We start from the raw sequence: 16,949 nt of genomic DNA, 5'->3' as shown, positions 1-16,949 counted from the left end.
GTTTTGAGCCCAGGGCCCATGAAAGATAATTAAAAGCAAGCATAGTATCAGGAGGCTTACATGCAGCATCCTGGAGCATGTGGTCAAACACGGATAATCCATTTTTCTAGTGAAGAAAGTGCTTTGAATTCCTGTGCTTTGGTGAGGCAGGAATCTAAGGGGGAAAAAAAGCACCAGGATTTAGAACTGCTGCTTTCCCTTCTCCATTACTTGTGTTGCCACTTGATGGAAATAGGAAAAATTGAAAGAATGTATTTCTTCTAAGAGCCCCACTTTCCTTGCAGCCCAGTCAGCATCAAATGGCAAAACAATTTTGAATAATAGGAATGAAGAGAAACAGGGACAGAAAAGCACACTTGGTGTCTGGAAAGCCTTTCTCCACGTGGATGCTTGGTGCTCAGACTGCTGTGAATAACGTTTCTAGCATTTAAATGTTCTAGCTAGATTTGAAGGTGACAACTCTTTGAGGAAGAAGTGACAGAGAGGTTGAGGTGATTTGCCCCTCAACCTTGAATATAGACAATTTTGTGCAAGACAGCATATTCCTGCCCAGTGGTAGAAAGGTTATCCATGCAGTGGGAAAGTCTCTCCATACATTCATGACATGAAAAAAAATCAAGTTATCAGCAAGTTGGTGAGGAAGTTCCTCAAAAAGGAGTATTTACAACCTTTTGCATGTCTCCTTGGCTCAGGTTAGAGTTCTCTGAAGCCATCTTCTGGGTGGTGAGGGTCTGTCCAGCAGCAAAGGAACAAGGCTTCCACAGTTCCACTGTAACTGTATTCCACTATATATATATGCTTATATACTTTTTCCTTTAAGGAACAGGTACATCATCTCATGTAATGGGCTAAATTATGTTTTATTGGCTTCTGGTGAAAAACCAGCTGTGACTTGAGAGCATCAGTGGGGTGTCAGGTGGTTGGAAAGCAATCTAAATCCACACACTTTATTGTGAGTGATATATAAAGTGGTGAAGAGATGCTGAACTAGGTTTTTTCCTCTCTCAGCATCAAGTCTGTTATTGGCAATGGTATGATTTCAAGTTAACATTGCTAAGTCAACCTTTTTATTGTCCTGGACTAAATACATACCTTTTAAAAAATTAGTAAACATTTTCTTCCTTTTTTTTTCTCAACACAGGAACAAAACATATCCTATACTGTCATAAGAGCAGATGCTGTTTTGCACAGTTCTTGTACACAGAAAGTAGAAAGAGTGAGGAAAACAAAACTGCATGAGTTTCAATAAGGCCAAATGCCAGGTGCTGCACTTCAGCCACAACAACCCCCAGTAGCGCTACAGGCTTGGGGAGGAGTGGCTGGAGAGCTGCCAGTCAGAGAGGGACCTGGGGGTGTTGATTGACAGATGGCTGAACATGAGCCAGACGTGTGCCCAGGTGGCCAAGAACGCCAATGGCATCCTGGCTTGCATCAGAAATAGCGTGGCCAGCAGGGACAGGGAAGTGATCTTACCCCTGTACTCGGCACTGGTGAGGCCGCACCTCGATTACTGTGTTCAGTTTTGGGCCCCTCACTCCAAAAAGGACATTGAATTACTCGAGCATGTCCAGAGAAGGGCAACGAAGCTGGTGAAGGGTCTGGAGCACATGTCATACGAGGAGCGGCTGAGGGAACTGGGGTTGTTTAGTCTGGAGAAGAGGAGGCTGAGGGGAGACCTCATCGCCCTCTACAGCTACCTGAAAGGAGGTTGCAGAGAGCTGGGGATGAGTCTCCTTAACCAAGTAACAAGTGATAGGACAAGAGGGAATGGCCTCAAGTTGTGCCAGGAAAGGTTTAGACTGGATATTAGGAAGCATTTCTTTACAGAACGGGTTGTTAGGTGTTGGAATGGGCTGCCCAGGGAGGTGCTGGAGTCCCCATCCCTGGAGGTGTTTAAGAGTTGGGTCGACTTAGTGCTGAGGGATATGGTGTAGTTGGGAACTGTCAATGTTAGGTTAATGGTTGGACTGAATGATCTTCAAGGTCTTTTCCAACCTAGAAGATTCTGTGAAAATGAAAATAATTTTCTATAATCAAAGGCTATCAACTAAAAATACCCACCAAAACCAAACAAACCCCTCAAACTTGTGACTCCATGACAGCAGTTCCAGCCTTACCATTTTAGAGGCACCAGAAGCCAAATCAGTACTGCATTTACCATCCCTCCAGTCTCAATTCTCTGCTGACTGCAGTTCACAGTTGTAATTGCTGGCCAAGTTTTACAGATGTAAGCATGATACTGATTGAGCAGAAAACCAATTTTCATTGAGAGTTAAAGCTTTTCTGATGGAAGATCAAGTTCCAAGATAAAGTACATATTCCACACAGGCTTAGCCCCAGTAGAACAGTTGCCTGAAAATGCTCCAGCTGCTGCACATAGAGAAGCTAAGTTGGAGTGGATGGACAGAGCTGTGGTTGCAACAGGAGATAAGCCATTATGCTTGGCTGCTGTCTCACCTTGAGAACCTCCCTTCAGCATCACTTCATATAGTTTGCAACTGTAACAAGATAGAAGCCAGATGATAAAGGAGCAGAGGCTAAAGGCTGCTCTTTCCATTAGTAGAATGAAAATTATATGTGCTAGAAGGTTTGGGCTAGTGGGCCTGGCAAAAAAAAAAAAAAAAAGCAGACCTCAGCTGTGTCCCAAGATGTTGGCAGTTTATTAGATTGTCATTACAGTAACATGAGACACAAGCCTGATGCGCTTGCTCTTCATCTTTTCTTAAGCCAGCCCCATCCTTGCATCTGTCACTTTCCCTTCTTTGTCCTGGTAGCAGATAGGGGCTGTCTGAAGTGTCTGCAACCTTCCACTTGCGACTGTTCTGAAATACAGTCAATGCTGTAATTTGGTCACCACATCGTCATCTATCAAGCTGAAGATAAAAATATTCCTGCATTCTGTGTCTTCCATTTGTTCCTCAGTTCTAGGGTTTTCATCTCAAAAACTGTTAGCTCAGATTTGAAACTCAGATATAACTTTAAGCCACAATCAGACACCTTGATTTCTGTGGTGCCTGAGTGGGTATGAGTTGTGACCAGTTAGAAGAATGAGGGTCAGCACTAGAGAGCTTTCAGACTGGAGCTGGATCTCTCTTAGCCTAAAGTATGTGAAGTAAGGAACATTTCTAGATGCCTTGTAGTCAACAATAATTTCTTATTTGTCCCACAGAGCCCACCCCAAAGAGAAGAGATTCTTTGGGGCTGCCATGGCTGTGTGTGCATCTCACCAGCCCAGGCTTCAGTAAACAGAGGGACAGGCTCCCTCAGGCAAAACCTCAGGAGCTACATAAATACCTGATCCCACCTCAGGGATGCTGAAGGTCTCAAAGTGTGACTCAAGCAACTTACTCCCAAACGTTAAGATATCTTCCAGAAATACAAAGTAAATCAGATTGCAAGATGCTTCTGTTATGAAGCAGGTTGCTCCCCACGTGCTTAAGCAGAGGTTTGTGGTGCAAGAGCCAGACAGAAACCAACCCGATGTGCTCTGTCATGACTCAGAGGTGGCCAGAGAAGAGACCAAGCACCTCTTCATTCCCTGGAGAAGCGTGAGGCCTTGGGTACTGGTCTGACTAAAAGGATCTTCGTGGTCTGATTACACTGGGATTCTGCACAGGATCACGGTGCTTCCATCACCAAGCAGTAGTTACCACAGCAGGAGTGCTCCCCAACTTTCAAACCACAGCTGGGCCACTGTGCAGACAGGCATGCAAGAGCTCCAGGCAGAACAAGCACAGGCAAAGAGGCAGCCCAGCTGCAACCCTGTAGTTGGTGCAGCTGTTTGGGAGAGGAGAGATCCCTTTCCAAACCACTTGTTTCATCCCCAAGAAGCCAACACAAAACGCTTAAAGGAAGCTTTGAGCACCCACTTTACCTGTCACTGTTAACTCAAACACCTCAGAGGGCTGCAGTGGTTAAATATTAAATGTCTCCCATTGTTCCTGGGCATGTTCTTTCTTACAAATTCAAGGTGGAGAAGCCTGCACAGTACAGTCTGCATTAGATTGTCCTGAAGATAAATGCTGGATGTTTTTCAAGCCCAGGGTTTTCACTATGGCTATGTCCATGAAGAAGTTTAAAGTTCTGTGTAGCTGAATTTCACACAAGTTTAACCAGATACATTTACATACAAAAGCACATACCAGTGCAGGACATTTTGTAGTTAAGACTCTTCTCTTCTCCAAAATGGAGGCGCACACAACACACACCCTCTGCAAGGAGAGGAAGGTCATTGCTGCTTCTGGCTTGAGGAGACTCAAACTGAGCTCTCAGTCTTCCACGGAAGACCACAAAAGCGAGGCGGTAAGGCCCCTAAAAGTGAGAGCAGCTAGAGTCTCAGCCAAAGCAGGCTGTGTCAGGGGCATCAGAAGTTATTTTTAACACGATTGTGCCCCATTGCCTACCGACATTTTGGCTCCCATAACTCTGGACTTGGATGGGACCAGCTGCAACACAGCTGTACCGTGATCTCTCTAAGGAAGTAAAATTCCTGAAAGGACTTTTAGTTCCTAAAGGTTTTATTAAAATACCAGAGAAAAAAAATCTGAGAAGTTTTCCTGATGTGTAAGGGAACATCAGACCAAATGCTCAGAAAGCAGATGTTTTTTAGATGTTTCAAACAGCTGGGGGAAGAATGACACACAGAATCACAGACTCACAGAATGGTTTAGGTTGGAAGGGACCCCAAAAATCATCTAGTTCCAACCCCCTGCCATGGGCAGGGACACCTTCCACTACAGCAGGTTGCTCAAAGCCCCATCCAACCTGGCCTTGAACACTTCCAGGGAGGGGGCATCCACAGCTTCTCTGGGCAACCTGTTCCAGTGTCTCACCACCCTCACAATGAAGAATTTCTTCCTTACATCTAATTTAAGTCTACCCTCTTTCAGTTTAAAACCATTATCCCTCGTCCTATCACTACACTCCCTGATAAAAAGTCCCTCCCCATCTTTCCTGTAGCCCCCTTTAAGTACTGGAAGGCTGCTACAAGGTCTCCCCAGAGCCTTCTCTTCTCCAGGCTGAACAACCCCAACTCTCTCAGCCTGTTCTCAAAGGGGAGGTGCTCCAGCCCCCTGATCATCTTCATGGACCTCCTCTGGACCCACTCGAGCAGGTCCATGTCCTCCTTATGTTGGGGGCCCGAGCTGGACACAGCATTCCAGGTGGGGTCTCAGGAGAGCAGAGTAGAGGGGGAAAATCCCCTCCCTTGACCTGCTGGCCAACTTCTCTTGATGCAGCCCAGGATACAGTTGGCTTTCTGCGCTGCGAGCACACGTTGCTGGCTCACATTCAGTTTTCCATCCACTAACACCCCCAAGTCCTCCTCGCAGGGCTACTCTCAATCCACTCATCACCCAGCCTGTATTTGTGCTTGGGATTGCCCCGACCCACGTGCAGGACCTTGCACTTGGCCTTGTTCATGAGGTTTGCACAGACCCACCTCTGCAGTCTGTCCAGGTCCCTCTAGATGACATCCCTTCCCTCCAGTGTGTTGACTGCACCACACAGCTCGGTGTTGTCGGCAAACTTGCTGAGGGTGCACTCAATCCCACTGTCCATGTCACCAACAATGTTAAACAGTGGTGGTCCCAATACCAACCCCTGAGGAACGGCACTTGTCAGATCTGAAGAGCTACAATCCATCTGGGGTGCTCTGAGTTGGGGGAAGATCCCAAGTTTAGGAACTATTTCTTAAATAGTTGCATACATTTTCTTGCATGTGTAAAACTCTCATGGTTTCAAGCATTCTTTTTCTCCACGCAGAAGCAAGAACTTCCAGACGTATAAAAGAACTGAATTTCTCTTACTTGATAAGACAGGCATATTTTCACAGAGCTGTGAAACAACTGCAATTACCAAGCTGTAGAAAACTATGAAAACTGTTTTCTGTCCTGTAAAAATTCAGAACAGTCTCTTTCGTGAAGACAGAGTTCTCAATAAACCCAACAGAATCAAATCACATGCACAGACGGAAACTGGAATTCTCAACAGGTCTGTGAAAGCTGGATAAGGGAACTGTTACTCAGTGAACTGCATTTCTTCCACGAGTCTTCCCCGACAATAACAACCCCCTAAGGAGGAGAGAGGAGACTTAACAGGGAGTGAGTCAAGGGCACCAAGACAAGTACAAAAATAAGGTCCAAAGCTCACAAGAAGTTTTATAAGAATGTAAGTTTTGTAAAAAAGCTAGAGACAGTGCCACAGACTGAAGTATTTTCTTGGAACATTTCCAAAGCCAGAGGAAAATGACAACTTGGTAAGGCAGCATGCAAGAAAAAAAAACAAACCCTGCCCACAAGACAATTTCAGATGATCTGCATTTCTTAAGACAAAACTTATATGAATTTTCTAGTAATTTTCCTAAATAATTTAACCTGTTATCTCCCTTATAACTTTAACAGAAGAATTTAGTATTAGCACACTGTTTACAACCTCAAATCCTTTATGACCACTAAATAGAACAAAAGGGTTGAGTACTAGATTTTTAATCCTTCCCAGTGTACCTGTACATTCAGATTAACCGATGTCAGTGAAAGACAGCAATGGTAGAGAGTGCACATACACCCAGCTCTTCATGTTGAGATTCTAGCTGGGTAAAAATATGCAGTGTATTGAAAGATGCTGCCATGATCACTAATTAAAGAGTTTGACTGTTTTAAGTAATTTTGTTCTGTACATGTCCTCAGCATAAAACCTTGGTGAACGGAAGTTTTTGACAGCTATATTCCCTTTCTTAGCAGTTCATGGAAGCTTACACCACTCTCCTTAATAACAGGGATTCAAATTTTGAATAGGGTGCTCAAATATGAGAAAAATAACCCCACTAGATTTCTGTACCATAGAATATAAAAAGTAATTCTTTCTAGTGTTTTAGTCATATTCTAACTAGCTTTGTATTTTAAGTTAGTCTTTATTATTTTGAATATCCTTGTTCAAAGTCAAATTTGGAGACCTGAGACAAATCACAAATTAACAGATAAGGCTGTCTGGTCTTTGAATTCTAACATTTAGTTTGAACTCAGTATCTTCACAAACATACCCATGCAGAAATTTGATGCTGAATGAATTGATTACCTGCCTCTGCTCATTCTCCTTTCTTGTTTTCTCACTGATGTGCCTACAAGCTAAAGTAAAATGAGAGGCAGATAGGACCATGTTTAGGTAAAACCTCCCCATTTCTGAGACAAGAAAAGGAAGCATGAAGGAAGTATTAAGGAAGTTTGTATGGCTGTTACCAGATTAGAAGCAGAATTCCCAAATTCTCTACCCTGTCCTCCCTTCAGCATACACACAGATTTCAAAGTACGAGAGAGGATACATAAATCCTCACTACACTCCGGTAAAAAAAAATAAGTTAGCCCTGTTGTGAGGATATCTAACACAAGATTTCTCTGACCTAGAAAAACAAACCCTCATTTTGGGCTTTGAGTTTCCTGTCCATGCTAATAAAATGCACAAAAATTGTATTTTGCATGCTAATTTTGTGTACAAAAACTCAGTTACATGCTATTTAAATTCCAGTTTCCTTCTTTATTGCTTGCTGGTTTTAGTTCTCTGGCACTTGCTTTAATTTTCACATGTGCTTCAAATAGAAACACTAATTAATTTTTAAAGTCATTATAATTTGCTCATTTGTCTTCAGGAAAAATGACAAAGGCACTCTTTTGTGAAGCTCATATGATTGCTAGAGCAGGAAGGGACACAGTGTTTGATACAAGAGCTTTTCACTTTAAAAACAAAATGGTCACCTTCAATGATCATACATCATTTCCTTCATTTAATGAGCATTATGATCTAACAGGAGTAAATGGTATTAAGAAGGTAATGAAGCATTCGTCAGCATCTAGCTGTCAGATACCAACATTTCACAGCATCTGTTAATCCTAAGCAAAGTCTTAGTAAAGTAAAATAACCACAGTAGGTTTTAAAAAGACACCCGTCACACGAGGAGAGAACTGGGATGCCACTGTATTTTAAGGATTCTGTACGAAGTTACACAGAAAAAGATCTTTTCAAAACAAACAAAAAGAATCATGAACTGCTTAAGACTATTCACAGTAACAAAACTTAAAGCTTGGACATGGGGTGGCTTGTTTTTGGAAGAGCACACCCCTGTTACCGTAATACTGAAGATGCATATACAACAGAACTACCACCTCCAGTACTTAACAGAAACACAGAAGGAAGTGTGTTGCATTTTCGGCATTCTAAAATTACCTGTCTCCAAGGAGTACATGCCAACTACTACAACTCATGCAGATTCACTTGAGACAGCAGAGATTTTTTTTCTCATATAGTAAAACAAGTCTTGCTTTTGCCAGACTCCATGGTGGACATGTCTGGAAAGCTACAGGGAACTCAGCTCATTCTGCTATGACCGTTCCCTGACCCTGTTGCTCAGCAGCACACGTACCTGCATCTGTGAGGTGAGAGGGTTTCTTCCATCGCTTCCTTGTGATTTAAAGTAAGGTACATAAGGAGGAAAAGATCATCTGATAAAACAACACATGAAATTAAACAGATTCCACATGGTGCAGTAGTTGAAATACCAAACGTTTCTTTTGTCTTACATCTATTGAGCAGAAACACATAAACAAACCCACAAAACACATCCTATATTGACTTTTCTGTGCATCACCCATTCCGGGCAACTAGACTGGAGACCAGTACTCTACATGCAGGGACGTGGGGAACTTGTCTCTGCTTAGTTGGTTTTAGCTTCTCCTAGAGTTGTTGGGAAGCAGATTTCCACACAGATTGGATGTAGCTCTGGTACAAACAGCTGTCACCTGAACAGGGATGGCTCCTTGGAGGATGAGGGGCACCCTGCTGCACATGCAAAAAGGAGCTAAGAGGACTGGCAATATGGTGTCTTCAGTGCCAGATGCCAGTGCCTTTATATTGCCTCCAGAACTGCAGGTTTTAGTGAAAAACCCTACAAAATAGCAAACTTTGATCTCTATCAGAGTATGCTTTGGTTGTAATTTTATCTGTTCCCACATAATATGCTATACCCTACTACTATATGCCACTGTACCATACTCCACCACGAGGAATCAAAACAAACTGATTTGAGGCTGTTTTGAAGAACACATAAGCAACTGTCCTGTTAACACAGTAAGTAAATCACTAGATAGAAACAAACACTGTTGGACAGCTTAGAAAAACATGTTTTCTATTTATTTAAAAATAAGTTTGTAGTTACTACATTGCAGTGACAGTAATTCTTACACATACATTCTAGTTTGTATAAAAGGATTCAAAGTATTATGCATCAAAACTAACATAGAAAGTGTCCACATAACAGTAAAGAAATTTCCAATCCATATGTACAAAAAGAAAGGGCACTGTTATCCTGGTGAGATACTTCAGGTTATAACATAATCCAGATTTCTGGAAGGAAAAAAAACCTTGATAAAGCTAAAGAATTATAGTTTTCAAAACTGTTACTCATTACATACAACAGATTTGTGTTTTACATAATTCTGTACAAAATAAGTGTAATTTTTAATCTGAAAATGTGTCAGTTTCAAAATTACCCTTTCTAGGTCATTTCCTTGAAGTTGAGCTCCATTCTATACATATTTAAACATTATGACAGAATTTAATTCACACAAGATCATTATCCAGTTGTCCGCCACACTTCTGCAGTTTTAGTATGGTCCAAAAATGTAACTTCTGTACGGTCTCAATGCATTAGCAAACCACACACGTGGCTGTAAGCACAAAATACACAGGCATGTGTACATGATAGGTACTCGTATTTCTTCCTACTCCTAAATTTGTATGACCTCATTCTTTGTTCTTTCAGGGTACAAATTCATAGTATAGTACTACCTTCCCTCCCTAAAATGTATTGTTTGCATGATTTGAAGTGAATTTCCTGATGTATTTATCTGCATTAAAAAGGATCCAAATGACTACTTGTCTCACTACCTACCTCCTAAAAGCTAAATTTATTCACCCTTATTTTATTGCAGCATATAAGGTTTCTTTCTAGAGTGCCTTGAGGCTGTTAGAACCTTGGGGGGAAGAAAAAACCCAACAGTTTAAGATGTCTTTTAATCTAGTTTTCCTGGCATGTTTCCTTCTCTAATACACTGTAAAAATGACATGGCAAATTCCCACATTAAAATTAGCACAAATGCAAGAGCACCTAGAGGTCAGCTCTAGTTGAAACGCTACCTGTTATTTCCCCCAAACATCGTAGAAAGTGTACAAGGTGTATTCCCGATTCAAAATCGGGAAACTACATAAGCTGTCAATACCAGATTTGTTATTGGAAACACAGTCGAGCCTTGGCCAATTTTATGAAATTTAATAGACTTTCCTCTGCATAAGAACAAGCATGTATATACAACAATTTACAGCAGAAAACTAACAGCCCTTTTATCAGTTGAATATCTAGGTCCCCTTGGAAACCAATCTGTTTCAAGAACTTCAGGGATAAAAGAAAATATACAGCAATTTTACAGTTATTTTATCTTCATTAGGTAGTAAACAGAAAATAAGCTTTTGCTGTTTCTAGGTGAGGTTTTAAAGCCCTCTACCTTCGGTATCACAGCACTGTTGCAGAGTTGTATCTAAATTCTTGTTAAACAATCAACTCTCTCTCTCTCAAAAAAAAAAAACCCTCAGAAAAACTACTGTGCACAAAATATACCACTTTAGAGTAAGGTAAGGACTCAGACCACAATGTAATTATTGTGGCATGGCTGTATCTTGATTGACCAGCAATATGTTAAAATTACCTCAGCAAGATTCGCATGCTTCAAATTAAATGCAAATGTTGATGAAAAGTGAGCTTAAAAACCTCTAACCTCCTATCTACTATGTAAGTACAGGGTGAAAGGGTCCCATCCAGTTAAGCCTATTGCTTTTATAGGATCAGTCAACCATTTAACATGTGCCTAAATTCAAATTACACGCTAAAGCATTTACTTGTAGTCCTTGATCCAACAAATGTGAGCAAAAGATTTAACAATGTGGTGTAACAATTGTAACAAGCTTGAAGTTACTGAATGGACAGACTATTTTTCATGTTGTGTGTAGTCTTTTTTTGGTAAGACAAAAGCCTCTGGCACAGAATGAAAATTGGTACTTGAAAAATATTTGTACGGCAATACAGTGAATAAGTAGTCTCTACACTACAATTTATTTTTTTATAGCTATTAATATATCCTACGTGCTGCATCAGGGTCCTTTATCAATTAGTAGTTTTACAAATATTAAGCCATAGTAATATTTAACTCAACCAACTCAATCTTACAAGTCTACCAACAAACTGATCACATGTACAAACTGGACACTGTACAAATAAACATATGTAAATCTATATCACAGCAGTCTAATCACTGGAGGAAGACATTTTTCTGTAAAGTTGTACCACTGGTCATTGCCGAATGACAAAGAGCTCTAGTTCAATATTGACAATAATGAACACTATAGTGGTAAAATTTAAGTTCAGTTCCCAGAGAACACACAAACAACAGAAACAAAATGGCTAAAGAGTTGTTAAGTATGTAGGCACAGGTACAGTGATTTCTGTTAAACATTTAGAGCACACTGGTATCACAGAAACAGAAGTTATTTCCTCACTGGTAGTTAGAGAACACACTGTTATTAAGATACCACTCAGCAGTAAATACCAATTTTAACGTTTCCCAGTAAAGAGAAAAATACCAGAACAGTATCCTCATATCCATGTCAAATATAAATGAATTTGATGAATAAAACTGCATTAATTGCTGCCAGGTCTGTAAAATTGTTTGTGTGTATATGACTATGAACCTATGTTATTTACAATGCAAATGTGAAACAAGCACATGAGATTTTGATACTCCCATTTTCTGAACCAGTTGTTAGGTACTTGAGATGACATCATAAAACATGCATATAACTATAGTTCTTAAATTATTTCAGAGCACTGACCAATAGTTATTGCTCACATTAAAAAACTTAAGACTTTGTAATCAAAAGCTCTTGTTCTGCGCTGATACAGTATGTCACAGCAACCTCAAATAATACATTTTTCCCCAACCAAAATGCAGTCTGATGGTCACTAAAGTCTCATAAATGAAGCCTGCAACCTAGTGAAATTAAATTATAAAAATATAACCTTAAAATAAATCTGGTATTGATTTCTAATAATTCTTTATAGTGTTGCTTCTATAAAAAAATTTGACCCAAATTATCCACAATTTATTTTAAAAGGAAAAACATGAATGTGTCTAATATGAATTAAAAATTTACTGGTTAAAGTCACCGATATTACTGTGTGGGAAGCAGTACCCATGTTCTGCAGGTAAGGCCTTCTATTCTCATAAAATTAAAGTAGTACAATTTTCTACCTACTGTTAAGGGAACGCATATTATTTCAGTCTCCAAAACTTACATACAAGGTATTTTTGATATATAAATATATACATAAACATGCCATATAAAACATTATTACAAATGGAGTAAATACAGAAATTGAATTTTAGATATAATCTATTTCATATATTACAATGCAGATAACATCAGGAAATTACACATTTTCAAATGATTGCCTTCATCAGTGAGATTTGACAAAATTAACAAGTAGAATCATTTAGCTTTGAATTGTGAAGCTGTATTGCAACTGTACAACCATAGCTTGTTATCTTACCAAATGTTTAGTGATTCCATTTTAATTGAATGATAAAGAAATACTTGTTAGAAAAAAATAAATATACCAACAAATGAAATGCAAACTAATCCCTGCTCCCCAAATTCATATCCGTAACAATTCGAAGAGGATCTGGAAAATATTTTAGCCATTTTTTGTAGCAAAATGCATAATGAACTACATAAAACTAGGTGGATACTAATTTGCTATCCACAGTACCATATGTCTGTTCCTCTTGGTGCCAGATACCAACATTTACACTTTTTTTTTTGTAACAGAAAATAAAGAGTGAAGAATCAGGCTTCAAATACATATACAGGATCTGTGCAAATTTAAGGTCTTAATTCTGTATGCCCTCCCTTCGAGATATTGCAGATAATGTTTGGAAAAAAAATAATTATTATTAAGTAAGGGTGTACAGAATTGAGGTTTCACTTCAGGTTTATTTTTTCAACTAAGTTAGGGTCACACACACAAAAAAAAAAAAAAAAAGTCGTCCACACTACCCAAACTTCCAAAATAATGTATAACCAGAAAATTTTGGTTACATTTTTGTACCATACCAGATCTCAGAAAATATGACTACTTCTGTAATTTTTTTTCTCCTTAAAACTGGACAATACTTTTTTAAGTGATAGAAAATGGTATTAAAGTTTGTTTGTAAAGGTATAAAATAACTAAATGTACCATAAACAAATAAATAACTGCTTTTCTTTTCCAGAGCAGTACATATAACAATACATTCCCCTAAGTCATATAGTTATCATTTACAATAGACAACTTAATTTTACTAAGGATGCAAGAAATAATAGAATACAAGGCACAATCATTAAATGGAATTTTTCTTTAGGGTGTATATTGACTTATGTCAGCGTGATATACCATAAAAAGTGCAGAAAAACACAATGTGCAATGAGACCACTGTATAAAACATGATTGCATAAAAAGTGATTTGGCCTTTTAACCTTAATAATTGAAAATAACCAATCTTCCCCTTAAAATTAAACTATAAAGTATGACATTTTAAAATTTATTTTCAATTCTAGTGCTATCTAAAAAATCCTGAAAAAAATTTATACCTGGGTAATATTTTATATGTATGTGTTTATGTATATATTAATATATACACATACACTCTTCTTTGTAGGTCATTTTAGCCTTAAGCATGTCTAAAGTTGTAGAAACAACAATCAATCTGGATCAGAAAGTAAACATAATTCCATACCTGTCCTGTAATTTCCTTGAATCCTTTAACCAATTATACATTTCGTCTAAAACATCTCTGTCAAAGGACCCCACCAGTGCATTATTCTCTACCAAAAGTACCAAAAAGGATACATTTCAGAACAATGTTAACAACTTACTATTTAAAACAATACACAGCTTTTATCACTGCAAATGGTATGCTGTACTGACACTCAAAAAGAAAAAAAGGCTTTCCACTGCACTGATTCTCAGTCTTTGGCACAATAAACAGAGATTTAGTGATTGATACAAGAATCAAGGTCTGAAAAATTAGACATTAGTCAAACTTTTTCCAATGTGGATATATATAAATATTTGTGATTACATTTTTGCTATGTTTGGCAGAACTCGGATAAACCAACAGCCTGTGCTAGGCTTCTTTTGCAGTTGAACATTCCATCACAACTGAAATTAAGCATTATCAGATTAGCAAAGTTTGGTATTTTTGTATTTAATAGAAATGTAAGTGAATTTACTGCCACTTTTTGCCAAAATCTGCCTTACTAGGCAACGTGACTTTACAATCAAAGTGTACCTTGCTTGGTCAAAAATAGACTTCTGTTTTCAATTTGTGGCATTAAAAGTTCTATCACCTTTTTTTAATTGTGTAGATATACTACGCACTACTTGAGCAGAGTAGTTCTCAACTCTGTACATCAGTCAGAAATTGCTTCAATTATTGTCAACTGTGGACAAAATGACTGTTGAAATGCATAACCTATTTGGAGGGCAATAAATAGCAAAAGTTTAAAATATATATTTCTTTCAAAGAATGTTCTTTCAGTTTATTTTTTGCTAAATTTTTCTCCCCAAATCAGAACATATTCTTCTAACCCATAATAGCAGCAGGGAAGCAGAAGTCTGTTCTGCTGTTCCTTAACTGTACCTGCTTCATAGCATTCTGAAGTAAAACCCTTGGTAAAAATTACCAACCAATTAAATTAGCTTTTGCTTTTTCAGTCAACTTTCGGACTCTGCCTCTGCTAGATGTACCAAAAGTTAAGGAGGTGTCTTCAAACAATAGCTGCCTTTGCTCTTCCTCAGAGTCATCTTCATTGTAAAAGGCTGTCCTCCTACCCTGGTTTCTAGTTCTCATGTGAGGTTCAGAATCTTTAAGCTCTTCAGACCCCTCCTCCATAGGCTCATCTATCTTCTTCCTCCTGCTTCTGGTTTGCATTTTAACATTCACAGGAACTAAGAGGTCCGAGCCTGGCTGATGGGTCTTCATCTTCCTTTTTGGCTTTCTACCCCCACGGCCTTTTTTTTGTAACAAGTCTTCCTTCATATTATTTTCAGAAAGAGAATTGCATGCAGTAGAAGCAGAGGCTTCTTCTGGTATATCCCTTGTGGTCTGGATTGTATTCTGTTCTGCAACCTTTTGCTGTTCAACAATTTGTAGCTTTTTTGGTTTTCTGCCTCTTTTCTTGTGCACCACTTCACAGCTACTGTTATTAGTCTCCACCTTCGGCTTCCGTCCAGGACCTCTTTTAACGGGAGGTTTCGAAGGCTGTCCTCCATGGCCATTTACCTGAATGCTTCCTGATGCCAAAGCATTATTCTTGCAGTCTGCTGTAAAGAAATGAGAGTACTTATCAAGTAACAGATTTGCATTTACATTCATTTTCACAGTACCTTAATAAAACTCTTACTAAAATATCTGAATGGATTCACAGTGATTGTCAATCTGTCAAAATCTAAGAAACCCAAAGTAGAACTCAAAGGGTTTCATGCCAGTATGCAATGAGAACTAACTTCTAGTTGGGTTTAGCTCAAGGTAGCTTGAAGAAAAAAGAAAGAAAGAAAAAAAGAAAAAGAAAAGCAAAAAGGAAAGAAAGAAAAGAAGAAAGGGAAAAAAAGGGAATAGCTCAAGTGTTTTTCTTGGTTGATACAACAAAAACTCCTATTTGGTATCTGCAACAGCAAAAAGCTGCTCAAGAAGCATTGCTGCAAGGATCGGGAAGCAGGTCATCTCTGAAGGAATGAAAAAAGTTTCTTTCAGCCTGAGGTAACATCCTTTATAGCCAGTTCATGAGACCAGGGTTATTTCAACAAGCGAGGAAGAGGGTAAAACATGGGAGACTAACAACAACAAAAATTATGCAATTTGCACAGATTTCTCACATTTACAGATACACGGCAGAAAGTATTTGCTTGGAGACTTTTATGGGCTATAAGTCTCTCTTAGGTGAGTGGTACTCCACTTCCTCAGTGGGGCATGTCACAGGACCTCTTAGGAGGTGTTCTGATACCACAGCCCTTGCCTAACCAGGAACAGACTTGTAGCCAGCATGATCGTTCATTTAATCCTTTGATGGAACATCCACGCACAGCGCCTGATACGTTCAAATGCGCCTCATCTTTCACTAAAAGCACAGGACTCCACTGTCACATAAGTGGACTTGCAGAAGACACAGGATCACATCAACAACATTCAGATACCTCTGACATGACCAAACATCCCGTTGTATAATGCGTGCATATGTAGCCATGCAACGTGGTAACAGCTGAGGCCTTTGTGAGAAAGCTTGCAAGGAACGGACAGACGATTTAACTTAGCAGACCACAAACTGCTTTTTCAGAAGCATGGAAGAGTAAGAACCAACAGATAATCCTCAGGGAGAGGAGGACTACAAGAAGGAACCAGATTAATTAGGTGGGGCCCAATTTGGAGTCCATCGTTTCTCAATCTTCAGAGATAAGAGGCTTAGTGGGTCTAGCTGCTTCACAGGAGCTTCGTAACAGTTCAAAGCTCCTTCGTAACCAGGGAAGCTTTTATGACTAGGAGATCTTACTTTGGTCTCCACAGAAGCTTTAAGGTATCCAGACATCAAAAAACCAAGCAAGTTCAGTCAGAAGATTACATGAAACTAGGTCAGATCAATCCATACAAATATACTAAACAGAAGCAGTAAACACTGCATAGTTCTATTCTGCTGTGGCAAAAAATGAAAGAATGAAGTTGGAGCTGGCATGCTCTGATCTTTATGCTTGCAGAGAGTGTCATCACACTCCGTGTTACTGACCCCAATAGAACCCATGTATGTTTTAGTAGGTA

At 39.2% G+C, this 16,949-nt stretch overlaps 1 protein-coding gene across 5 annotated transcripts in view; it reads right to left on the bottom strand.

The window, feature by feature from the left end:
• Nucleotides 1-9,158: 9,158 nt before the first annotated feature.
• The window catches only part of PHIP (PHIP subunit of CUL4-Ring ligase complex), a 118,859-nt gene continuing 111,068 nt past the window's right edge, over nt 9,159-16,949 (bottom strand). For 4 of the 5 annotated variants that reach the window (XM_074819715.1, XM_074819717.1, XM_074819718.1 and 1 more), the window contains one exon: nt 9,159-15,463. In XM_074819715.1, the coding sequence (XP_074675816.1) occupies nt 14,820-15,463 (644 nt within the window). In that variant the 3' untranslated portion in view covers nt 9,159-14,819. The remainder of the gene's footprint in view (nt 15,464-16,949) is intronic. The other variant, XM_074819716.1, reaches the window with a different exon arrangement.

Source organism: Strix aluco, chromosome 3 (genome assembly GCF_031877795.1).
Source record: "Strix aluco isolate bStrAlu1 chromosome 3, bStrAlu1.hap1, whole genome shotgun sequence".
Lineage (NCBI taxonomy): Eukaryota > Metazoa > Chordata > Aves > Strigiformes > Strigidae > Strix > Strix aluco.
The sequence above is the reverse complement of the archived record's forward strand: the minus strand, read 5'-3'. Positions and strand labels throughout refer to the sequence as shown.